Source organism: Micropterus dolomieu, linkage group LG17 (genome assembly GCF_021292245.1).
Source record: "Micropterus dolomieu isolate WLL.071019.BEF.003 ecotype Adirondacks linkage group LG17, ASM2129224v1, whole genome shotgun sequence".
Classification (NCBI taxonomy): domain Eukaryota; kingdom Metazoa; phylum Chordata; class Actinopteri; order Centrarchiformes; family Centrarchidae; genus Micropterus; species Micropterus dolomieu.
Genome location: NC_060166.1, coordinates 13,362,368 through 13,388,173, shown reverse-complemented (window position 1 = coordinate 13,388,173; position 25,806 = coordinate 13,362,368). Strand labels below are relative to the sequence as shown.

Here is a 25,806-nt window from a genome sequence, read left to right as displayed (position 1 = left end):
AGTGCACCTATTTCAAAATACATTTGTTCTTGCAGTTTGATCTGTCTCTGTCCTTTTGTGTAGCTCTGTGTGTGGGCTGCTGGAATCCAGTGATCAACACGTAGATTGGTTTGACCTGCAAAACATTTGTAATCACATCCACCTAAAGCATAAAAGAACACAGCAGACCCAACAAGACAAAGACACCTGTAAGTGTAATCCGTTCAGCCCCACTGGTATCTATACTCGTGTCTGTTGGCTGCCTCTGCTGGCCAGATGTTAGACGGCAGCGCTTCATGTTTCCAGCTGTGTCCCACACCAGCAGCTCTGCCTGAGCAGAGCAGCAGCTGGATGTGTACCTCACCCACAGTGGCTGAGATGAACCCAGATCCCATTCAGATACATTTAAAGGGAGGTCTCCTTTCTGTAATCTGGCCTTGTTTTGCTGGTCGTGGTCTCTGCTTTTGGTCTTGTCCCTGTGTTCCTGTTCCTGGTCGGGACTGGACTGGGCCTCTCCCAGGCTGTCCTCTTTCGGTGGGAGGCTGTGGAATAAAGTCACAATGCCTTCACCCTTCTGTAGCTGAAGAGCAGCGAGGCCGGAGCGCCCCCTGTCTGACACGACCAAAGATACAGTCCAGCTAGACTCGTTGCAAATGGAAGGACAGGTAGATTGCACGTGTGTCGGGGAGCAGGATGGTGGGGACGTGTCAGGATCCTGCAAGAGGAAGTGATATCAGTGCCTTACACAGAAAGTCTATTAACCTGTGTAAGATGAATGAATAATCTGTACTCTCAGTTTTATTAAATCAAATGTGAGGCTGTTGATTAATATCTTACACTCTACTTTAACTTTTACTCTCTGGTTTTATCTTGTTTTTGTTATCTATCTAACTCCTTAATTGTATTTAAATGTCTTTTTATACTGCTCCATGTTGCTTTAATGTTTTATGTAAAGCAGTTTGAATTGCCACAGCAGAAGTCTTTAAAAAACAATAAAAGTAGACTACAAACAAATTGTATCTTTATAGTCTTTAGTTAGTGCTCACCGGGGGGACCACAGTCAAGTAGGCCACTGCATAATTTGAGTCTGGTGAGTCAAGAGCATGCACAGTGAGGGTAAGGGTGACAGTTGCTCCTGCCTGAGCCGTGGCAGGAGTGTGGAGGTCCACCTGACCGCGGAAAGACCCTTGTTCCGCAACATGAAACCTGAGGGACAGAAACTCAAACTTAAAGAAGAAAAATGTCCCCATAGTTCAAATTATATACTACTGTAGAGAAAACAGTCCTCAAAAGCTGTGAAACTACCTGTGAGGCCCTCTCTTATGAAGATATCCACAGTCGTCATCAGCAGTCAGACTGAAGGGTCGGGCCGGGCCATGGTTCAGGATGTCAAAGTTCACCGTTGTGCTGTGACCAGGTACCAGGCGGGGGACAGAATACACCTGACGAGATAGAGACACACAAACTATGAAAGACTATCACAGTAAACCGAGTGGATTATGGTACATCAATGTGAAATTGTATGAATCAGAAAAAGCGTAAACACAGAGATGTGTATGGAAAGTTAGGGAAAAGTCATAAGACTTTAACTCTACATGTAAATGTAACACAACCAGCAGATTGGCTATTTTAGTGCTACATTGGTTTCTATTGCTAATAATAATAATAAGCAGCAATAATTAATTTGTCCACTTGGGAGCAGCAGAACCTGCAGTAGTCATGACACTGACATACAGTGTTATGTTAGCAAAAGTGGAAATGGCTGAAGCAAAACAGTTAAGTTGCAGGCCATAAAATCAAAACAGTGAGCCAAAAGACACTAAAATGCTCCTTAAAGCTGTGGAGGACTGCAGAATCGGATGATAATTGTTTGTCACTAAAATCAGCACCTTTCCATGGGCACATGTAGTTACTTGTTTATATAAAAATATTGATTAGTGCAGCTTTAAATGCATGGTAGATCACTGAAGAACACTGATTTTGTTTGACAGAACAGGTATTATGTTGGAGGAATAAACATCATTAAAGCAACACCTGAGTAAACAGAATTGAACCACTTATAACCTGTATTTCAACGTGAGTGGGCTGAACCATCTCTGTTGAAACCCTCTCCAGCTTGTTTCCTCTGCGGTCTTGGCCTGTTAGTCGAGCATAGAACGAAACTCTGGGAACAGAGTCCACCCATCCCACCAGCTCCTCCACAGAGTAGGATGATGAAGAGGAGGAAGAATTCAGCTTCACCAGCTGGACGATCTCACCATCACCTCCCAGCAGCGTCAAGTGACTGAAAGATACCTCCTCCTCTGGAGCCAGGCCTGTCACAGCCACAACCAGAAAGGCAGGGACACCTGGGAAAATAAATTAGGAAGAAGGCAGTTTTGCTAAATGGCAGGCACATTCCTTGGTGTAAGACTAGGTGTAATAAGTTGTCACAAAGACAAAAATCACCATCACTTACCTGCCACAGGACTACCCTCGACTCTGGCCAGACCTGGGTGTGTCTCATTGGTTACAGTGGCAAAGTAATACAGGAAATCTATACTGCTGTCAGCTGGGGGTGCAGATTAAATGACAAATCTTAAATGGTACATAAAAAAAAAGTACATAATAACTTTTGTACCAGTTTATGTGTTAGTGGATTTTTTCAAAGTCATTCAAAACATGTATTTTACCTATTACATTGAATATGAGATGTCCATCACTCTTGGTTTGGAGTTTCCACTGGCCTGGCTGCATAGGAGAGAGTAGGCTGATGCGGTACAGACCATCGAAGCGCTCCACCTCTGCCAGAGGGCTTTGCTCGCTCAACAGAGACTGGCTTTGGTCTGACAAGGAGAGGAAGTTGAGTAACTGGGAGAAAGTTTGCGGTAATGGATGACTGTGTGAGCAAGTACAAAGTGCAGTTCAGACAGTAGTTCTCAGAAGAAAATACATACATATATATATATATATATATATATATATATATATATATACACACATATATACGCTCCAGGATAGCTCAGTGGTTAATGCCACTGACTTTGCTACAGGTGATCGTGGGTTTGATTCCCGGGCGGGGTTATCCTTAGGCCACCAGCTACCAGCCTACCTCAGATACCCCGGAGTGATTACCTCAGGCAGCAGAAACCCGAGGGTGAGGACAAGGAAGATGAAGAAGCCACTGCACGGCATGTACCACAGACAAATAGAAGAAGTGGCTGATATCAAGAAATCCTACGAGTGGCTGGAAAAGGCTGGACTGAAGGACAGCACAGAAACTATTCATGGCGGCACAAGAACAGGCACTCAGTGCATGATCAATAGAGGCTGGGGTCTACCACACCAGGCAGGACCCCAGGTGCAGACTGTGCATATACCCCTGAGACAGTACGGCACATAACAGCAGGGTGTAAGATGCAGGCAGGAAGTGCGTACATGGAACGCCATAACCAGGTAGCTGGCATAGTGTACACGTAGGAACATCTGCCATGAGTATGGGCTGGAAGTCCCAAGGTCAAAATGGAAGACACCTCCTAAGGTAGTTGGGAATGTCAACAGTGGTGCCAGAGGCAATCGCAGCACTGGGGGCCGTGACCCCCAAACAGCAGATACTGTGATATATATATATTTGCTACAATGTAGCAAAGTGTCATTCAACATGGCTGAGACATTTGCCCTATAGTTACCTGATGGACTGGTAAGGATACACCTTATCAGGATGCCAGTGACATGCAGTGTGACGTTTCTTACTGAGCTGTCAACTCGGAAGATGTGGGAGGACATCAACTCTTGGTCACTTTCTACATGGAGGAGTGTCACCTGTGGAGGAAGGAGAAAAAAATGTGCTTCATATATCCAACAATAAATGCACATTTCCACTTATTATACTAAAGATTTTAAGTGTCTATAATAAAAATTTCCTTGTATTTAAAAGGGTCTGGTAGTGACAAACCCTGCTCCACAGAACATTGTACTGTTTTTAAGCTCACTGTTTCAGCCTGCAACTTTACTGTTTTACAGGAAGCTGTTTTCAGAACGAAAGTTAAAGCCACACTGTACGCCACCTGCTCAGATAATTAACAAAGCTGGGGGGGAAAATTTCTGACTCACAAAGTGTTAATTTTTTTAAGCTTTCCTCTAATCTTTGCCTTTGTTTTGTTGTGTTTTACTGAAAAATTGTACCTCTTCAGGCTTAATAAAATAAACCAAGGTATCAGTAGACATGCGGAAGCAAACACTGATGTGGAGTTGCAAGCAATGTCTACTTGCTAGTAGTCAGAGGCCAAAAGTGTTCGGAGCCACTGATGTAGCTGCCTTCTCTGCCTTTAAAACCTGTTTAAATGTGGGCAACTGAGTGTGTAAAATGTATCAAATGATCTGTCTGTCCGACCTTGTCAGCTGCTGTGTTATCCTCCACTATGGTAGAGACCCTGTGGATGTCAGAGTTCGTGGTGAATATCGTGAGTCCTCCTGACAGAGAGGACAGTGAAGAATAAAGAGAGAAACGATCAGAGGACAAAGCTTCCCTCCTCTTCCTCCTCCTCCTTCTCCTCCACCTTACTCTGCTCTCTGTTGTGTAGTTGGGGTCTTCGGTTAGGAGAAAGGTCACCTGTGGGAAAGCCCATAACATGAACGACGGTTGAGCTGAAATCACATATTGTGTGATTGCAGTCCCCTTGCTGCCACAATGCACCTTTTTTAAAAGCAGAATTATCTTTAACATGAAAACCTACCTTGCTCTTTTTCTCAAGTGCGAGGGCTTTCACCGCATCAAACAAGTGGGCGTCTTTAGGGGAAGCATCAGTGAACACAAAGATCTCTGACAGCGGTGGACTGTGAGTGAGCGCCAGCTGAAAGCACACAGCAAGTTGGGAAGTTAGCTGCTATGTGTGCATGCGATTCCCCATACTGTACATGTGTTCACACACTCATGCAAACACCTAATCACTTTACTTTGAGTGTTACAGAAGAAACCATCTAAATGTACCTGAATGGCAGAGAGGCACATCTCTGGTTCGTCTCCCCCTCCCAGCGCCATCAGGTTCTCCATGTGCTCCATAAACTGTTTTGGGTCATCGGTCTCATACACTGGTCCTACCTCTGCAGAGTACAGTAGATAGAAATGTTTTTGAGCAGAAATAACAGCACATCCATCAGAATGTTAACCATCACACCAAAGGTTTAATTTCTACTACAAAATTCAGCCTTTTCAAAGGCATAGTTCAACATTTTAAGAGAAATACACTCTTATAAATTCATCTAAACTACAGCAAGCGGCTCGTTAGCTAAGCACAGAGAATGAAAGCGGGGGTAAAAGTAACAAAATCTAGTTAACACACGAGTTAACACACTGGATCTTGTTTATTCTGTACAAAAACCAAAGAGTAAAAATGTGGTTTTACGGGTTAGGCACCAGACTATTTTATTGTTTGTTTTAACAATTTTTTATTGAACAGGTTTGTTGAGCTCTCTACAGATCGGAACCAGAGATATTGTCTTCTTATTCCACACATTATTCTTCCTTGTTGAAAATCTGGTGCCTACATTGCACCACCATTGTTTGGTCGGAGGTTCAGTGTGTCATTCTAGTGCTAGCCCCAAGCAGTCATGAGGAGTGGGCTACAGAGCAATCACACACTCAGATCTCACCAGATTTTTTTCATTTTCAAACTTTTCAGAGTTTCAAATGTGTCAGACCTCATGCAGATTCCTCTGGAGCCACAAAAATGCTTTATACAGCTTTTGTAATCTGTGCAGTAGTACTCCATAGTGTACTGCCTTTTTGCTCCAGCTGTATGCAGGGCTGTTTTCATTCCATACTTTGGCCAGTATCTGTACCCTCACCTGGGTCATGGAAGGGCACAAGTAGAAAGGTGCCAGGCTGCCCAGGTCTGCTGGCTCTGCTCTGGATGATGGAGTGGGCCCTGAGGCGAGCAGCCGTGATCTCCTCAAACATGCTGCCTGTGGTGTCTATGACAAACACCAACGCAGGGATCTGCTTCACGTGGAAAAGCCTGTCAAAAGAAGTTTTGGAAGGTCTCAAACTCAACATCTTCTCCTCGGGGGAAAAAAAAACATCAACACCTACCGGAGGAAGATTTTGTTGCCCACAGTGTCTCTGAGGTCTCTCAGTACACTCAGCGTGGCCTCAGTAGCCAAAGTGGCAGCTTCCACATGGAGGTAATGGTGAGGGGAGAAGAAAGGTGAGGTGCTGTCCTTGTTGATGCCTCCTTTGGCCCCCATATAGCGGCTACTGTCCAGAATACCTCCATGACTACATTTTCCTGAATAAAAAATAGTCATTATCTTTAAAGCCTTATACGGAGTTTAAAAATGAAAAAGCTGTCAAAACATTCTGTGTAGAAAACTTTAATACGAATGTACATATTTCTTTGCTTTTTGGCAGGACTGCAGCTCTTGATGGCTGATGTTTTATTGGCATACCCTGAGGTTTTGGAGGGAAAGTGCTGAAGTAGCCAGTGGTGAGCAGCCGGGAGTCTTGCTGTGTGCTTGTCAGTCTTGGCAGCAGGTTGTCTCGACAGGTGACACTGAAGCACTCCATACAGGTAGGAGTGTCTTCTGTGGACAGAAAGAAAGAATGGTTAATGTATTAATGTTAAAGCAGTACTAAACCCTTTTAAAAAACACAAATCTTTTGCTATTATCTTTGTTTGGGTTTTGGGATTGAATGATCAAGTTCACTTTATGTACAAAGATGGACCACTGTATATCAGTTTGATATACTGTAGCAGCACTAATCATCCATATGCATTATGATTTTGCTTTGGTCAACACAACACATAGTGGCATAATACCAAAATATGTATGTTAGAAAAATTTCACCTAAGTCCTCAATTTAAAATCTATCTAAAACCTATACCTCAGATTAGAGCTGCAATTACTTTCAGTATAGATGAATCTGCTGATTATTTTCTCCGTTAATCAATCCATCGATTAGTACATGTTATTGTGAAAAAAAAAATAGCCAAGGTATTGTCTTAAAGTTTAGATCTAAATCCTTAAGATATTCAATTTGCTGCTATAGATGAAACCAGAAAATGTTTTGCATTTTTGCTTGAAAATGGCTGAAACAATTAACCCATTATCAAAATAGTTGGGTTATTCTTTTGTCTGCAATTCGACTTATAGATAAAAACACTAATCATTGCAGCTCCACCTCAAATTGCCTTTATTTCTAGCTTTCCCACCTCTGTCCATCACCTGCTTGCACACCTGTTTTCCACTGGTCATTAATAACCACAGTGTATAGAAAGGATAGTCAGAGTTTCCACTGTTTAGGTGCTAGAATGTTGGTTATTTTAGTAGGTGTGGTTGTAGAACCAGCCAGATTGCTATGTTCTTGGTATGAGCCCTGTTACATTCGTTTTGACCTTTGCTCTAACTGAGGAACCATTGATCTTTCATCTAGTTAGATTAGCTTTAAGTCAGCCTGTCAAGCCTGAGTGTCTGTCCCTGTTGGGTCCACATTCCAGCTGCCAAAAGTTCAATAGTTACAAATGTATTACTGAAACAAGCATTCAGAGAATCAATAAAACACTATACTTATCGAGGCCATCATCTGAGATTACTTAGATTTAACTTGATATACCTGGATAATGCCAGGTTTACATCACAGTAAAAAGTACCTGTCAAAAGGCAGAGAATCTACAAACTATAAAAAGAATATGACTTAAAATGTGGTTTTATATAGCATGACTAGCTGTACAAACTTGTACATCAGCTGTTTAAAAATCCAATTCTAAGTGGCGGGTGATATGACTGAAATTATGATACAATCGACGTTAGGTAAACGAATGAAATCACATAAAGCATGAAAAAATCAAGCTCTTGTTCAAATTAGTGAACTGTGTTCTACTGTACATTACATGAAACCAAACTGTTCATTGATGTAAAACTAAACATTAATAACTCATTCTGTGATTAGAAATCCTGTAGAAGATCATATCATCAGGATGATATTCTGCTGAAAATTGATAAGCAATAATCTTTAATCATCCCCCAGCCCTTGGATCCCTTTTTGATCTGTTAAAGTGGGCGGTTGTGTAATCACAGGTGTGAAGACATGAATGACCTTTAGCCACAGGTATGGCAGGCTCCTCTGGCTGCAGCAGGTGGAGGTAAATGAAGCGCTGGCCCATCTCCACCCAGTTACTGTGGCTGTAGAAGTCCTGGCATAACAGAAGTTTGAAAGACAAAGCATTACTCACATTTTTGCCAGCGCATTTTGATTTAAATGCCATCTCAGTATTTCAACTTACATATTAATATCCATGCAAGCAGCAGGGCAGAACTTAAATAGAGAAAACCTAAACTGCACATGTAGGATGAGATCTTAAAAGACCACAACTTGAGTGTTGGAGTTTACTTTGCCAAAGTGAACTCATTCAGGACAACCTTAGCATTTATCTTGATCATATCATTGATGATGAACCACTCATAAGATAACTGCTTGATTGATTAATTGATTTATTGGTTGATTGATTAATTGAACTTTTATTATATTAATCCATAAACATAAACAATAAAACCTTGAACATCACCCTCATAAATATTTCATCACAAATCTTTCAGTCACGATATGCACTATAGAACATATAACAAAATCTATTATCTTGTATAAATTAAAATTAAATGAATCCATACAATCATAGCAATATACAATGCCAACAAAGTGCCATAGCCTAACAGATACTATTGCTTCTGACGCTTCTAAACTCTGTCTTACATCTCTCAGCCATCTAAGGCTGATAACACGAGCTAATGTGTAAGATTAAGGATCAACTGCGCCAGTTCTTTTAGCAACTTCAGGAAGCTTCTTTTTCATAGGTGCATTTGTATACCAGGTGCAGCATATATCATCAAAATTAAACTGCACAAGAGCCCCTGTCAATGTCTCTTAAGATAAAAAAAACTGATATTCTAACCAGAAATCTGATGTTTTGGTTAACTTTGGTGAGCACTATCTGAGCCATGCTCTCCTCTAATAAGGCTGTGACCTCAGTGTTGCCCCTTACAATCCTAAAACCTGGAGCCTTCTTGAGCTTTACCTGAGTATGGCCTCAGTTTTACAAAGATGGACTGACTTATTGTCAGATAACCATCTACTGATATCGAATATTTCAGAGCTCAGGACTTTTTTAACCTCTGATTAATCTTTGCGAGATCCCAATAATGCAGAATCATCTGCATATAGAAAAAGGTCACATGAGCCGGCAGATTTCATATTATTAATTATTTTAATAATGTATAACAAAAAAACAAGGAGCCTAAAACACTTCCCTGAGAGTCCCCATATTTCAGGAGCTTGGGTTTGGGCAGAGTCCCATCCACATCCACTTTTTGTTTCTTATCTCCCACACAAGCCAATCCATGTTAGCTTCATGTTATTAAATTCGCAAAGCTCTTAACTTGGTCAGTAGAATGATATTATCTACATTAACAAATGCCTTTTGGAGGTATCTCTTTCATGTTGATCATAACATAGAATTTAGCACATTATCTCTTTCCTGTTGTAGTCAGTAAGATAGAAGTGTCAGTGCAGTAGGATTTCCTGAAGCCAGATCTTCAAACTTAAAAGATTTCCTCTAAAAGATCATGAAGGTTATTCTAATGTTTAGACTTCGGTAATAAGATATCCGACCACACGGATTCAATATAATTATTACAAAGCTCTGTTCTGTGATTAAAACAGATGTCTGATCTAACATAATACACACACTCCTTGGCCTTTTACGATTCCAGTCTCATCTGATCACAATATAATTCTCTGTTTGATCTTCAACGTCTTCTCTGAGCAATGTAATAGCAATAGATATATTGCTATCACATTGCTATTTATTTCAGTAAAGCACTCTCCTACCTTGCATATATTGGTGAGCAGATTAAGTTTGTTGATCTTTATAAAAACCTTCTAATGTTGAGGTGGAGAATGTGCTGTCCTCTTTTGGAGAATAGTTTGTCCATTTTTACAATCTCCTGATCGCTTTGGGGGCAACAAGATAACAAACACCACGACTAGCACCACTCTGATCAGTGAATGTGAGCCATGTTTGTTTAAAGTCAAGACTGAAGAGAATCTACAAAACATAATCCTAAAAAGAGCTCTTCATCCTGTCCAATCTTTCTTTTCTTTTGTTATCTGTTTTATCACATTACATCATCTTTTGACGTTGGTGTCTTAATTACAGTGCTGCTGTGTACCTGCAGGGAGTGAAATAGCTGGCCCAAACTGTGACGAGCACTCTGGTACTCTTTGGCCCGTACTGAAAGCAAAGTCTGAGCCCAGAACTGCCGTAACATCTCTATGGCGCTGTCCACGTGCTCTGAATCAAAGTGGTACACCGGGTCGGACCTGGTGGAGCTCAGGAAGTCCATGGCCGCGTTGGACTTCACCACCTCTCCCACAGCTCTCCAGAAGCCACGGTCCAGTCTGGTCTGAGAGGGATACAGGATGATTTTTGTTTTTACCATCATTGGAACAAGATGTTGTTCTGTGCTCAAATATCACAATGTAATATGAACTAAGAAGAAGAGAAGTTCCTTCCTTGTGCATTCATTGAAACTGTTCAGATTTTAATACAATAAACATCTTATTGATCCGTTTGTGTAATAGTAGAAAGCAGCAGCACTATTTTTATACTGGATGTACAGTAAATAACCTGACTTCAGACATCAGCTCACCTGTTCCTCTGCATGGCTTGCCTGGTGTTTTTTGCCACCCCTCAAAGTCTCTAGGGTGACATTGAGAATCGCCTGCTCCGTGATGTACTGGTGTGTGCGCGAGTCCCAGGACAGTGTTAACACTCGAGACCAAAAGTTGGGTAGGAAGCCCATGCATGGTAGAGCCAGGAGGAGAAGGTACGCAAGAATAAACCAGTGCACCTGCCTCCCTGTGCCTTCCCAAATTCTTCCTCTGCTCTGTGAAATCATGTCCTGGAAATGGAGTGAGTAGCTAGATCACATCCTTCCTGCATAAAATAAAATAAACCAATGGTTTTTGCAATGCAAAATAAATTCATAAATCTAATTTGATAACATTTAATGGGCATGGCAGATGACAGGCCAACTTTTAAATTTGAATGGAATAGCTTCACCAGTCATTTACAAAACAAATCTTTTAAAGTCTCAGTTTCCGAATTGTCTTTGGAAATTTACTTGAAATATAGGGTGGTACCTTACTTCTCTGCTACAATATTTACATAGTTTCACCTAGTAAAGTTGATGGGGCGACAAACAACTAATTAATTTACACATGCAGCAGACAACAGTGAAGTTGTGGACCGGAAATCCAAAACAGTGAGCTAAAAGATGCTAAAATGCTCTGTTGAGCTGAGGGGAAACTGCAGAGTTGATAGAGTTGATAATAATCTGTGGGTTCATCATTGCATCACTGATCAACACCTATCACATTACACATAGTAATTTCATACATTGTTCATATATAAACTTAAGTTGGGCAGCTTTAAGAAATCTAATTTCACCTTTTAGCCTTTTGTGAATGCTTTATTTATTATTTTTTAATCTAATCTTTTAAAGATGCATGCTGAAAATATTGTTAGTTCAAATATTAAAAGACATTTAGCTGAACTGAGCAAGCCTTACAAGTATTTTCCTCTTGCAAAATGGATGAATATGCATTGACCCAAACCCATAGTTAAGTAATCTGTCATAACACACTTCTACACACACACACACACACACACACCCCTCCTCTCGCATTTTTCTCTGCCTTGTCTGTACAGAGGCTCCTATTGTTCTTTGTCATCTTTATTCAGATACAATACTTTGGTTTTGTTCTCATAGTCTGCGCTTTCACAAGCGGGAGGCTGAAACAGAGCATGAGGCTATAAACAACTGCTCCCTCTACTCTGCCAGCCTTCAGCAAATCAGTTTTAATTGATTGGCGTGGTCTCTCACAAGAATTCCTCCTTTAACTAATTCTGCAGGAGTGGTGCAACATCTGATACTCGTACAGTAATTATTAATTTTAAAAAATTTTGTGACATTTCTAACACATATGACTTTACTTTATGGTTTACTTTAAGTAACTGCTCATCTTCTGCTTAGTTTGCTATTAAAAAGAGCTTAGCTTCACACCAAACTTCCTCCTTCATCACAGTGCAATAATGTCAACTAGAAAAGTTCAAACTATTTATTGTATTGTATTGTACTAACTATGCACTTTTCCTAAAAGCTGTACTAGAATTTCTACATGAAATGAAAATGTTCTCACCTCACTTCATGCTGGTAGACCTTTTTTCTTTAGATTTTGTTCCAACAACACATCCTTTAGCAGAGATTGCACAGTACTGTGAGTGCAGAGGAAGACCACACATGTACATTCATTAGACCACGCAGAAACATTTAGACAATGTAGAAACTGTGACCAGTATCACAGCATATTTCTGTCCTTTTAACAAAATTATTGAGTCTTCATGTGTCTGCCCTTGGGCTCTTGCCTCTGGCCAGCTCTTCAGTAAGAAAAATAACAATAAAGATATGAATGGAGGGAGCACCTTAACTCCGATGAGACACTAGTTAACACTGCAAGGTCTTAAGTGTGTTTCTAAGTGAGGCGGGCAAACCATGAGGAAGGCAAAACATCTCGTCATAGCTCCCCTATAGCTTTGTACCCCTCCTTACCCCCCATTATTGCACGGTGCATTGATTCACCACAATAGGGTCGCATATATTACCGACCACGGTGTTCAACTTAAGCCTTCCCCAACCCCCCTGCCCTCCATCCATCACTCTCTCTTTTCCTCACAAAACCAAAAAACACTGCTTTTCACAACTGCAAACACTACAGCCCCTTCCTCTCTCCTTAGTTACCCACAATGTAAAGAAGGGCATCGGTTGCTAGCCAACATTAGGGACAGTGTTGAACTTCAGTTTGTTGGGTCGAATGTTGTAAAAGAAGATGAAGTGAATGATTGGGGTCTTTTTTAGCTTTGGCCTTTCAGTTGTTTCTGTTGTTTCGATGGTTCTGGTATGTTTCTCAACTATGTTGTAAGAAATAAACTGTTGTTGTCCAAGCCCATATATTTTCAACAAACAGAATCTAGAAGATGCAGAGTTGATGCAAGTGTTTGTGTTCATGCTAAGTTTCATTGCAACACTTTGACAAACCACAAAAAAGTCTGTCGGGTTTTTGTGTTGATCTGATAAGCGATTCAGAAAGTGAGAGTACATCAGCGGTTGCCTTGACCACAGAAAATGACAGCACTACAGAATCAGGGACCAATGTGTGAGACACATTTAACTCCATGCATGTAGTTGTAGAGGGAAAATCTTGCAGGGGGAACTGTTCATCTGAACCTCCATGAGGTTAGCGCATGTTTCCTGTGTACCTGTGGTAAGGTAACCCAGTTTGTTTCTGCACTGATACTTTCTCAAACTGTATCTGCTGGCAGTTTCATCACACAGTTTCACAACATCAGCCACATTTACAGCAAGTACTCTTGCACTACCATATCCTCAGACAGAAGAGGCGTCTCTGCCTGAAACATGTATCTGTATTCTTTTTGCTGTTCTCACACTGTCACAGCTATCAAGACCATTTCATTCAAAAGTGCTGGATGATACAGGCTTTTTACCATTATAGAGGTTTATCCAAATGCAGTGCGGTGTCCAGCACCTGTACTCAGCTGGGTATGGATGGACACACTATTGACATTTATTTCTTAGTTTAAAAATGAAATAATTTGATCAGTTTGAGTAATTTCTTTAATGATTCTGCCTCTATTGAAAATAGGTTAATGTGGATATTATGACTGGTTAAAGCTTGAGTAGGCATTTTTTGTGAGAAGCATTTTTTTGTCATATTTGTTGAAATTTATTTTAAATGTATTCATGAGGGCTTGGGTTCTAGACCAAATTTAATTTTTGAGAACTGTGATAAAACTTTAAGAACCTTTGCAGCACACTCTCAGTGTATTAAGTGTCCACAATGTCAATTTACTGTTCACTAGGCTTATATTTGTGTGTTTTATATAGTGGTGAGTAAACTAGGCCGTAATTTTGGACACAATCTCCGACTCCAGATTTAATCTAGAAATACATTTATGAATTAATTATTAGTCTACCAAGGGTTATCATATAGCCTATTGTATTTTTAACTAATACAATCTGGTGATTAGTGATGGTCCCTTTATTATGCCTGGCATACATTTTCAGATAAACTCACTATTTTAAGGTGTAGAAAAGGGCAGCATTCAGCAGAGGGAACGAAGAGTGCACGTATGTAACACAACAGGGTGTTCAACGCACTGCTGTTTCTGTTTAAATAAATGTTTTGCAACATTTTGTTGAATACAAAGTGGACCAATGAAGTAAGCAGACCACAAAATTGCAAACATCCAGCCTCCTCCCTCCGATTCCATAATCAGCAGAAGGCTCTTTCAGCTGCCTTCCCCAATCTACGAGCTATAGATGTCCTTGCGTTTCCTCTCAATCCTATTGCTGTCAACAGACTCCATACCGATTGAGCAGGGAATCCTCGACATCCCACTTCCACTGGAAACATCCAAGCTTGCCAGCCTCTGTTCCTACACTCCTACACCAGATCCTGGTATTTGGCGCTTTTCTTCTCTGCTGCTTCCTGGCAATCGTCCTCCCATGGCACAGTCAGTTCCACGAGGATGACCTTCTTTCCCTCTGTTGACCACAAGACTGCATCTGGCCTCAGGTTTGTCAGTCTCTTCTGGGAACTGGAGCTTTCTTGCCAGGTCCACTCTCAACTCCCATCCTTGGGCTGACTGCAGCAGGTTTGGCTTTGCTGTGCTCAGGGATGATGGCCTGGCTCCTTCCTTAACAAAGGTGATGGCACGCATTGACATTGCTCTAGCTTGATGTTTCCTTCTTCTCTCCTGCTCCAAGGTAGCCGCGAGCACGGTTAACACCTTGTCATGCCGCCATCTGTATCTTCCCTGGGTCAGTGCTGTCTTGCAACCCGACAGGATGTGCGCCATACTTCCCCTCTTACACAGTGGGTCTTCCCTTAATCGCCACCTATGCAGGTTCACTGGGGTTGGAAGGGTGTCGTAGACTGCCTGCAGCAGGAAAGATATGCGGAATGGTTCTAGCTTCCACAGGTCGGCCCATGATATCTTTCTTTCAGGGATGTCCCATTTTGTCCAGGCACCTTGAGGCCCCAGCTCAATAGCTCTTGCCTCCCTTGCCTCCTCCTCCAGGTTCCTCACTTCAGCCTGGACGATGGCTCTCCTCTCCCATGAGTTGGACTTTCCCCATTGCTGGAAGTGCGTCAAACCCAATCCTTGCTTTCCTTCACATGGGTTCCCAATGATGTCCTTTAGCCTTAGCGCCCCCTCCACCATGGCCACAGATTCCGAGGCTGCCCACGTCCTTCCTGATCTTGTGATGACCACAGCATCTCTGACCTGATCCTGGGAGTCTCTGTAGTTCATGACCAGACTGCATTTGGCTACTTTAAACTCCTCCACGATAGACGACTAGTTGTACGAGTTGTAGCTGGCCATCTCTTATGTACAGTCCAATTGATGTAAAACTTGGAGGGACTCCCAGCCACCTGCGTAGATGCTTGTTGATCTTTCTCTCCACTCCTTCCACAGATGTTAATGGGGCTTCATACACTGTCACCAACCATATAAGTCTTGGCAGTAGGTCGTGTTGGTAAAGCCATGCTTTAAACTTCCCTGGGAGTCCAGATTTCTCTATTCTCCTCAACCAGTCCTCTGCTTGTTTTTCAGTGTTTGAGATGTTATTCCTGTCTGATAGGGACTTGTCATACCACTTTCCAGGCATTTAATAGGGTTGTCCTCAGTTGATGAAGTGACTTCCCCTTGCACAAGTAGCTTGAACCTGCTGGAGATTTTCCCCTTTCTGATCACCAAGCTCCTTGATTTTCTTGGGCTTGAACCTCATCCTAGCTAGGCTGTGCACTGTCAATCACTGATAAGACCCACCTTACCTCTATATGGGTTGTGGTTGTGATGGTTCCACATCCATGAATCCTCTGATGGCTGGCTGTCAGATTCCAAAGGGCATTTTTGGCCCTCTTGTTTCTTTCCAGCAGCTGTAATAATGAGGTTCATTCCCATAATAAACAGATAGAACCATATGCATTTGCTAACTCCAGCCAGACAACTGTAAGGTCACCTAACATTCCTATGGCTTCCTGGCATTCCGGTGTGTTCCAGACACCCTGAAAAACCTGGAATCCCACCCTTTTGTGTAGAGGTGTCAATATAACCGTTCTCTGTCATGTATGTAGTCATCCCCTTAGCCAGCACCAAGATGAAGATCTTTCCTTACACTGAGCAAACAGATGGTTCTGAACTGGCCAGATGGTTCTTCCTTAAGGACAAGGCATCCTTCTGCTCTTTTCCAGCTTGCTGTGATGGTTCCCTTTTCCCAAAACCTTCCAATAAGCTTCCATAGCCTCCAAAGTAATTTTGGGCATTTCTTGTACACCTTGTACGTTACACCGCTGGGACCTGGAGCAGAGGCTGATCTAGTGTTTTTCACTACCTCCTGGATTTCCTTCCAAGATGGTTCGGCGACGCTGAGTGCCTTGTTTGGTTTCTCTGTGCTGCAGATATCTGGGTTTGCTCCTAAGGGCTCGTTTCTTGCTGTATCACTATGGGTCTCTCTCAGGAACTCCTCCACCTCCTCCTTAGTGCTTGTCAATTTCCCAGACTTGGCTACACCAAGTAGCGACTCTGTGAATCTGTAAGGGTCTTTGATAAACTGTGCTCGCAGTACTTTGTCTTTCTTTTTATTTTCTCTTAATGTGTTTTTTGTATGTAACCAAACACCAAGGAAAACTGGCAAACACTGAAAATCGACTTGATAATAAAACTTATTCCAATAAATATGAAATTTTTTAAATAACAATAATAATACATTAAATAGTTGAGTAATAATACATAGGTACTATTTAAAATTACACATATAATGATAGATTCCTTTGATTGGTTCAAATGGTGTTCACACCAATAATGAACAGCTCATGAGTCCACTTGACAGCGGTTCAGTGAGGAGGGATCTCTGAGGAGTCATGAGTGAGGACACATGACAACAGCCTTCACAGAAGTCTTGGCCAACACGCACCTTATTGGATATCAGTTACTGATTGGACGTTGCAGCTAATCATAATACATTACAAATATAAAGACAGATAACTGTCTGTAACTGATAACTAATTTGATTTGTTAACTGATTCATTATATAGTTAATATTTTGTGTTCATTGTAGGTTTAAACAACACAAGGACCAAAACAAGTTTCAAGATATGTCTTTTTATGATCTCTTATTTCCCCTATTTGACTTTTATTATGGATAGAACTAAAGTAAGAGAGACTCATGATAGTCTGTCAGCAAGAAACACTTTTTTACATCATTTATCATCTTTTCCATTCAGTCACCTGTGAGGCTGATCATTCCTGAGCGTCAGCTTTGATATGAGTCACATCATTTAAATTTTCCTGGAAACATTTAGCCTAAAAGATCTTGTCTTCAATTTACCACCCAATCACATGTTTTATTGTGACAGGGTGGTAAGGGATTTGAGCATTACAATGCGTCGTGGCAAGGACAATTGTCTTTCTCTCACTACCTGTCCACAGGGGTACCCTTCTCTTCTCATTTATACCACCTCACTGGGGGCAATTATTCGCTTGCATAGTTTCGCTTTCCACTGCTACACAGACGATACGCAACTCTATCGTTCCTTCCCACGTGACAACCCCACCGTCTCAGCGCAAATCACGGAAAGTCTTTCGGATGTTTGCATGGATGAAGGCTTGCCACCTTCAACTAAACCTCTCTAAGACTGAACTCTTGGATTTGTGGTGAGATTTCTGGTCTGAAGGGAATCCTATCAGTGGAGCAATAGTAATGCATAGCAGAGCATAGGGCAGGTACACTTAAAAAATATTATGAATTCTCAATGAATGATGACGCTATTCTTGTAATATTAGCCTACGACTTTTTCCTCGACATGTCAGGGAACAAAGATATGTGTGAGAGATTCTGAATGTGCAGAAAGTTTTGAACGTGAGCAGAAAACCTGCTGAAACACAGGAGCTATTAAGTCCTGAAGTTTATAACTGAATAAAATGGATTAATTTATCGTTAAGGTGACAAGGTGCCACAATCACATTTAAAAAGTTTACTTCCCCAAACAAAGACACTAAAGAGGAGGGAAGACTTAATACCGCCAGCATGTGCTGATTCAGCAGGGATTACTTGAGAAAAGGATCTAAAGGACAAAGATATCTAAAAGGAATTCCAAACACCTGAGAGCCAGTTTTATTTTTTGAATTGTCGCCGGCCACTTGAATTTTGTGTTTCTCTGTTCATAAATAAAAACTTTTCCACCATAAACTGGTGCAGAAAAATTGACCAGAATGCAGGAAATTAACTGTTTAATGGTCGAAATTTTCACATAAATCAGCAATAAGACTTCTTAAAAATACTGTTAAAATCTTGTCTTGTCTCAATCATATGAACCCAGTATCGTGTCTCGTCACAACGCTGGTTAATACTGTTAACCTTTTTAGGTTCACTCACTATGTCACTCACTCACTATCTCTTTCACTCATTGATTCACTCACTCACTATCTCTTTCACTCATTGATTCACTCACTCACTATCTCTTTCACTCATTGATTCACTCACTCACTATCTCTTTCACTCACTCACTATCTGTTTTTAAAGACCAAAGCTTTCAGTTAAATTTACAATTTGACTCTTTCTCATGTTAAATGAAGGCTAAAACCAACAGATGATATAGAGAAACAGTTTGTCCTTATCACTCTGTCACATTAGTTACCACCCCGTCACAGGGTCATTTTGTTAATAAACATTATAAAAAAGAAGTGAAATGTTCAATAATTAAATGTTGAATAATACACTGTACACCCGGACACACTGCTTACTCAAAAGAATTATGAGTTCAGCAATCAAAACCAGCTAATAAGTATATTATATTTTTACACATTTTTATTTAAAAAAAATCAGCAATTGATGACATTCTTGTTAACTGGACTAATGGGGATTCTTTGTGTTTTATCTGCTCCTGCAGGATTAAGTATTGAGTGACACTACAGCTATCCATGGTATGTTTTCAATTTGCCCATTTCTGCATAAGAGTTAGTATAATTCTTTTGAATTATTCAAGATTATGTAGACTTGATGCTTTTTATACTTCATAGATTTGAAAGATGAGTTAAGGTATTTAAAGGAACATACGGGCATCATTTGAACTCACTAGGATGCTTCCTTATTAAACGAAAATTCCCTTAGTGGTAACAACATTAATCTAGGCAACATACATTTATGTGTTTGTGTTTGAATGTCTGCAGGTGTTTTCTGAGTTCCATCGTCATCATGATTAATGTTGAACCTATGGAGCCAATTCAACTGTGAGCTTGACACCACAGCTGATTGTTCTGTGCAGGTGGAGGGCCTCACAGACGGGCAAGACAGCAGAGGCACTGCAGAGATCCTAGGATTTATGACCTCCAGGTGAGCGTAAGATTGATTTTGCCATAGCCACAATGTAGATCACATAATGTGTGGTCATTACAGATTAGGACATCTCTGCAATACAGTTATTCTGAATATGTGATGATTATGATGACATCTACTTTCAATGGTCATTCCACATTTGCACAGTTGTGTCATTTTTTTTTTTTTTTTGCTTTGTTTTCCAGTACATGATCACTTTAAAAATTGTTTCAAGCCTATTTTAAATGGCTATTCTTAGGCTGCACTGAACACATAATACAAAACAAAACAGAGAATCCTCGTTATTTTTTACTTGTCCAAGAGACCAATGCCATCAATGATTGATCCCTGTAGGGTCTACAGACAGGTGCAGAGGAACAGAAAGAGAGAGATGTAGTGTAGGCCTCCCCCACATGCATCCATCCAAAAGTTGCTAACTGGGCTAAAGAGGTTCAAAATGCGGGCTATAAAACATACTGCTGACAAACCACCTGTAAGTGTTTGTCCCTGTATGATACACCAAGAGAAAATCAGAAAGAGGTGGTGTGAGCTGTTGTGTGTGTGCAGGGTTGAGGGTTGAAGTGTGGGTGCTTGTGAGAATATCAAAATCACCAAATCTAAAACCGAAAACCTACCCAGTGAATAATAGGGGTGGGAGAATTAATCGATTCTTAGATGCACCGCGATGCTGAAGTGGAGGATTATGAATCGATTAACAAATGTTTTTGTTCTATAACTGTAACTATGTGTAAAGCGTCCCTGGGTACCGTGAAATGCATTAAAATATTTATTTATTTATGTAACATTAGCTAAATTAGTAATGAAGTAATGTCAATTATCAGCTGTAACGTTATGTCATTACTAACTAACCTATTAGTCAAGGGTTGAGAACATCAGGTACAAGCTTAGACTAAACTGGTGTACAGCTCTGTCCTGTACACATACTGCAGGCTATATCCTAATAGTTAACTTTATTTGTGTGTTTTCAGAGGAGTGTGAATGTTAAAGAAATGGACCATTGAGCTGAGGTTAATAAAGTAAATTAGGGATGCAAACTAGTCCTTTTAAGCTAATTAGGAGATGTTTCTTTTGGATTTAAATGTGCAAATTAAAAGCTTAGTAATTATCCAGGGGAAAGTTATGTCAAGACGCATCGATAATCTTTTTATAATCAAATCGCAGCCCTCTGAATTGTAATCAAATCGAATCGTGAGGTGCCCAGAGATTCCTACCCCTAGTGAATAACTAGAATACTGGGGTCCAGCCCTACTGCACTGGCTAACAAATCTTTTGTCATGTTATAAGTCTTGTCTTATAGGTAGTTGCAGCTGGATGGATTTATTATTGTTATTGCTGTTGTTGCTAATAATAGTATTATTATTCTTTTAGAATTACATTGGTATAACTGTTACACTATAACAACATTTGTATAATGATAATTATTTTGATTATCAATCTAGAAACAAAATGATGTACACATGAGACGCATTCTGGCCCTTCGTGCCCTCCCAGTGGACCTGCGAGAGGATGACTGATTTCTTCAAGACCCGCAATGTAAGTCCTCAGTATACTCACACACAATGTCAATATCATTGAAATGTACTATGGCAAACCAACTTTAATGCCTCCTCCAGCATTTGACAGACTTCACTCCATAAAAAACTTTGTTGCCTACTACATTACAAATCGCCGTGGATATTTTACAAGTAAGACCAGGTAAAGCAGCAGTCAACACACAGGGTGCAGATGTTGGTTTCGGTTATTTTGAAAGGCTATGTCATTAATAAGCTGGCACGCAGCTCACCTGCTGCCCTGATAACGGATCGTGGGTGGAAAAAAACATAAAAAAATTAAGACTAAGATTACAATCACGATGCTGGCTCAACATCATGATGTCTGTCAGTCATTGTCTCGGTCCAACCCAAATTCATAGATTTTAGTCTATCTAATTGTACAATAAAAAAGTTATTGGTGCTTTCAGTTTGTGGGGGGCACCGTTGAAGCAGCGCATGACTTGCAACCTGTCTTTTAAAATTATCCTCATAATTGGATTGTTTGCATTTTGCAGTGCAAAGATGAACCAGATATTGCTGACATGCCTTCGGCTCTCCTCACTGTGGTCACTGACAACGCCCCTGCTACGGTCCACTTCAACCCTGAGAGCGTTTCTGTTGTAGTCGAAGTGGAAATTGTGAGTGATTATCCAAAGAAACAAATTTACGCATTCACCTTTGTTCAGAAAATAATAATGTCTTGATGATAGCAAACCACTGAAGCTGTGCCTAAAAGTACTTGTTGAAAGAAGTTTGAATGTACTCATGTACGTAAATGGTTTGTGTCTGTGAAATATAGAAATGGCAGGAGATGTTACAAGTTGTGATAATGATTGTTGAATAAAGAAAACTTGACTTGTAAGAATGGAGTTGTGTTGTGGTGGCAGCCCGGCTGACGGTGAGTGTCCTGGTTTTTTTTCTCCTTTTTATCAGTTATTCTGCTTTTTCCTTGGTTTTCTGTTCCCTGCCTGCCTCCCTGTGTTTTCTCCCCTGTATGTGCTCCCTCTCTCTCTCTGCTCCTGAGCCCAGCCAACAACCCGCACCTGCACCTCATCAGCCACCTCGTCAGCCTGCCACACCTGCCAGTAGTCAACCTCGTCCCTGCCTGTATTTCAACCCCGGTTCTCCACACCACTCTTGCTTGATCGTCGTTGCTCCATACCCGGTGCCACCTCCACGTTCAGGCTCTCGTGTTTTTTGTTTTCTCACACTTTCCCTGTACTTTGTCTCTGTGATCTTGAACCCTGTCTCTCTGTCTGTTTCCCTCCCCGGTACACTCACCCTCGTCCTCCGTTCAGTCGGCTGGGCTCATCCACCGGTCCTCTCCTCCTCGGACTTCCCCCACGGCGTCCCCCAGTGTTCCCCGGCTCCCTGGTCCCCAGTCCCCTTGGTTCCCCGTGCCTGAGTTTCCCCGGCATCCACCTCTCCCTCCACTCCAGTCCCTCTACCCCTTTTTCCCCTCAATAAACCTCCTTCCCTCTGAGTGCTGTGTTTGGGTCCTCTCTGTCCCCACACCACACCACACCACCCTCATAACAAGTTGTACTTGTATTTTTGAGAATTACTGAGTATTCGGGTTTACAGCAGGTTAAAAGATGGCCCAAAGTGCGTCTTTGCAATTGCTAATTTCCTTTTGTATGTTTTTTCTTTTTAAGTAGATGTTTGAAAGAAATCACCGTTGTGTTTACAAACTTGTCACAGCTGATTGGGTAAGAACATTTGAAAGAAAGAAATTTGTTTCAATCTGTCCTAAAAAGATGTGGGAAATAGGCAAAAATATTGACTTGTACTTTTAATTTGACATTTTTTTTTTAGTAGTACTCAGTGTAATTAAGGCAATCTGTTGCCACAAATATTTTAAGTTCTGGGGTAAATTATTTGTGTATGAGGAAGTAAATGTTTTTGAGATAGTAATTGAAAATATTGAACAAGAAACTAATAAATATTGAGTTCATAGAACATGAAACACTGGGTTTTCATACTTAAAATGATTAACTTCTGTCCAATGAATATTTTAGAGTTGCATTTACTATAAAAATTTGAGTAATGTTATTCAGTAATTTTATCTAACAGTAATCAAGAAGTATATGTAACCCAAACTCTAAATATTTAAGTTCCATAAATTTCTGACTTTTGAGTTTATAAACTCAAACGATTGCCTAAATTTTTTTGAGTGCTGCTTACTTATTCGGGTTTACAGTGTAGTCTTGGTTTGTGGACTAATCAAGTAAATGTAACTTTTGATTTGATTTTGGTGAATTAGTATGTTTTGTACAAAGGCTATTGACATGTTGAATTCATATTTCAAGATTAAACATCTAAGAATACTTTCTATCAATGGCTTCCAAAAAACGGACATTTTACAAGGAAATACATTAGGTATATAAAAAAATCTATTTCTTGTATTAGAAAGAATGGCTCCCATGTCTGAATAAAAAATGTAAATAGGCCTATTAATATTGGTTTTGTGGGATTTCTTTTTAACATATCTTTCAAGTTGTAGGTTTTAAAAAGTTTGCTCTTGATGAAAATTTTGAAAACTGCAAGGACTGTGAGCCATTATTAATATCAGCACAGTTCACGTGTGTGCAGACACAAACTCCATCAAAAGTCTCTGTCGCTTTCATCAGAAGCGGACGTCGCTTCTCGTGACACTTCACAGGAAAGGACGTCTCAAATCTATACAAATATAAACCTCTGGCGAGCTCAATCTCAAAACGTTTTGCACAGGTTCGCAACATTTTTGGACTGAACGACATGTTTCCTTGGAACGTTGCGCAACGTTGTGCAACGGGCTCCGAGGTCTGGTTTTTCCCGTTTGCTGGGCGTGTCTGAGGTTTCCGTAGAAAAAAACAGTTTTGCTACGTTTTGTCGGCGCTGAACTCGTCCCTCGTTTCTTCTCTCCGTGCATCCCGGTGGGAGGTGCAAGGTAATGGCGCAAGTGAGCAAAGTGCCAAGTTCTGCCCCTTACAAAAGACGGTATAAAGGCAGCCCGTACTCGCCATTCATAGCTTTCATAGGAATACACAGAGCCTCGCCTCCAACGCAAAAACTGCTTCCCAGAAGTCTTTCGTATTTTATATCCCTACCCGGACACTCGCAAAGGTACAGTAGGCATCTGATGCATTTTCAGGTTTTCAGACTTACTGTATAGCATGTATTATACACCAGGTGAACGGTATTCTGTTCTGTTACAGGCGTGGATCATAGCTCATTGCAGAGGGAGGAGGACCTCTTAGTAGGCCCTCAAATAATGGCACATTCATTTATACTTACTTGTTATGGAAAACACCAGAAAGGTTTTGAGCTTTAACAACTCCCGAGAAAAGTCAAAGTGGTGGAGACCGCTCTATTAGTGGGGTACTAAGGGGGAATCAACTACATTAGGCTATAAATAGGCCACAGTATCCACACTGGTACTGTTTGCTGCATGAGAGCAGAAACTTGTGGGGGCTCGTCTCTTTGAAGGCATGGCCTGGTCTGAGTCTGACTTTTTCTTTTTTGCCGCAATCAAAACACACACAGCCGCACCCTCTGCAGCCCCCCTCCCCACTCCCAGGCCCGGGCCAGCCGCACCAGCCGCACTACTACCGGTAACAGTCCATAAAATCTGGCTACAAACAACAAATTATAGGTTGACAGTAGGCCATTATGTAGGTTACATTTGGTTACCATTTCTTTTGATGTAATTCCTCAATTCTACTGAGCTCACCAGGGGCGTTTTTAGGATCTTGAAACTTAACCCAGCCCATAAAACTTCATATCTTCACGTAATAATTGACCCCCAACCCCACCCCAAAGTTAAGTCTGTAAAGCAGTAAAGCAACAGTAAACATCCCCTACTTATATGGCACAACAAAACTCAGAACAACACTATTAACTGTCTCATTTTGATGTTGCTAATTTGTAATGTCATGTGTCTAATAATAATATAAGAACAAAACTGCGACCGTATGAACATGGCGGCCTGGGGGTAGTCCCCCAGAAAATTGTGAGTGATTGAGACTTAATTTCCTGTATTCTGGTGTTTTATCTGCCCAAATTTCTGCCTTTCTGCATCAATTTATTGTGGAAATTATTTATGTAAAGGGACACAAAAGTCAGGTGTTACTGAATTGTGGTGAATATTTAAGAACATTTTGATATTTTATGACCTTGTAACTGATTATTTATTCCCATCTTAAATGTTGTACTACTTTGCCTTGGCCAGGACACTCTTGGAAAAATAGTTTTTCTGGTTTAATAAAGTTATAATAAAACAATTTAAAATCTAAAACTGTAACAGAATATAATGCAGAGCAGCTCTCAGGCATTCTGGGTGGCTTTCAGATATGTTTCTCCTGTAGATCAACTTTTAATATAATCACTGCTGAATCAACACACACACAGGGCTGACTGATTGAGGTAACCTCTTTAAATGTGCATGTGGCACCGTTTTACGTTATCAATAATAAATTAAATCATTTTAATTCAGTTATAAACTCCTGGACTTTAATAGCTCCTGTGTTTCAGCAGGTTTTCTGCTCATGTTCAAAGTTCTGCACATTCAGAATCTAACTGGGTTCTCTGACATTTCCAGAATAAAGGATATTTTGAGAGGTCAAACAGGATAAATCATAATAAACTTTGCAATCAATCCGCGGTCCACCTGCACAGTGTGGAAGGGATCCATACCACGGATTCTGCAACCCATTGCACCACTACTACCGATGGTAGTGTGGGGATTTAATTCTTGCATGTTTTGTTGTGCAGGATCACAGCCCCTATGTGTCCACATGAG

General features: G+C 40.8%; 2 protein-coding genes and 1 long non-coding RNA gene across 15 annotated transcripts in view; 2 read left to right on the top strand and 1 right to left on the bottom strand.

Annotated features, from left to right (window-relative positions):
• Positions 1 to 27: 27 nt before the first annotated feature.
• Positions 28 to 12,279, bottom strand: vwa7 (von Willebrand factor A domain containing 7). Its single transcript, XM_046073236.1, has 17 exons — positions 12,215 to 12,279; positions 10,663 to 10,949; positions 10,183 to 10,416; positions 8,054 to 8,150; positions 6,406 to 6,540; positions 6,050 to 6,245; positions 5,806 to 5,975; positions 4,949 to 5,061; positions 4,695 to 4,811; positions 4,352 to 4,570; positions 3,648 to 3,780; positions 2,652 to 2,804; positions 2,438 to 2,530; positions 2,044 to 2,327; positions 1,285 to 1,421; positions 1,026 to 1,185; positions 28 to 694 (listed from the first exon to the last, which is right to left on the bottom strand). Exons 2-17 carry the CDS (start codon positions 10,909 to 10,911, stop codon positions 143 to 145), a joined length of 3,042 nt encoding a protein of 1,013 aa, XP_045929192.1. The 5' UTR covers positions 10,912 to 10,949; positions 12,215 to 12,279; the 3' UTR covers positions 28 to 142.
• LOC123985592 lies at positions 10,171 to 21,888 on the top strand. Of its 3 annotated transcripts, XR_006828712.1 has the most exons (6): positions 10,171 to 10,839; positions 19,049 to 19,082; positions 19,329 to 19,491; positions 20,934 to 21,027; positions 21,542 to 21,664; positions 21,826 to 21,888. It is a non-coding gene; the product is annotated as an uncharacterized LOC123985592 (long non-coding RNA). The 3 variants fall into 3 exon arrangements; XR_006828711.1 differs by having other exon boundaries at positions 19,424 to 19,491; positions 21,542 to 21,888; XR_006828710.1 differs by having other exon boundaries at positions 21,542 to 21,888.
• Positions 21,889 to 23,939: 2,051 nt separating this feature from the next.
• Positions 23,940 to 25,806, top strand: part of LOC123985437 (von Willebrand factor A domain-containing protein 5A-like) — a 73,675-nt gene continuing 71,808 nt past the window's right edge. For 6 of the 11 annotated variants that reach the window (XM_046072928.1, XM_046072935.1, XM_046072933.1 and 3 more), the window contains exon 1: positions 23,986 to 24,131. The gene's annotated coding sequence lies outside the window, so the exon portion shown is untranslated. Of the gene's footprint in view, positions 23,956 to 23,979; positions 24,132 to 25,806 lie in introns of those variants that run through there. The other 5 variants (XM_046072938.1, XM_046072937.1, XM_046072930.1 and 2 more) reach the window with 4 other exon arrangements.

What these genes read in the sequence shown, in the direction of transcription:
- vwa7 (XM_046073236.1), bottom strand. Translation starts at nt 10,911, where the DNA reads ATGATTTCACAGAGCAGAGGAAGAATTTGGGAAGGCACAGGGAGGCAG. An exon ending in GGCAACAAAATCTTCCTCCG is followed by an intron (nt 5,976 to 6,049) that starts GTAGGTGTTGAT and finishes TTCTTTTGACAG; the next exon opens with GCTTTTCCACGTGAAGCAGA. An exon ending in CGAGGGTAGTCCTGTGGCAG is followed by an intron (nt 2,328 to 2,437) that starts GTAAGTGATGGT and finishes TTATTTTCCCAG; the next exon opens with GTGTCCCTGCCTTTCTGGTT.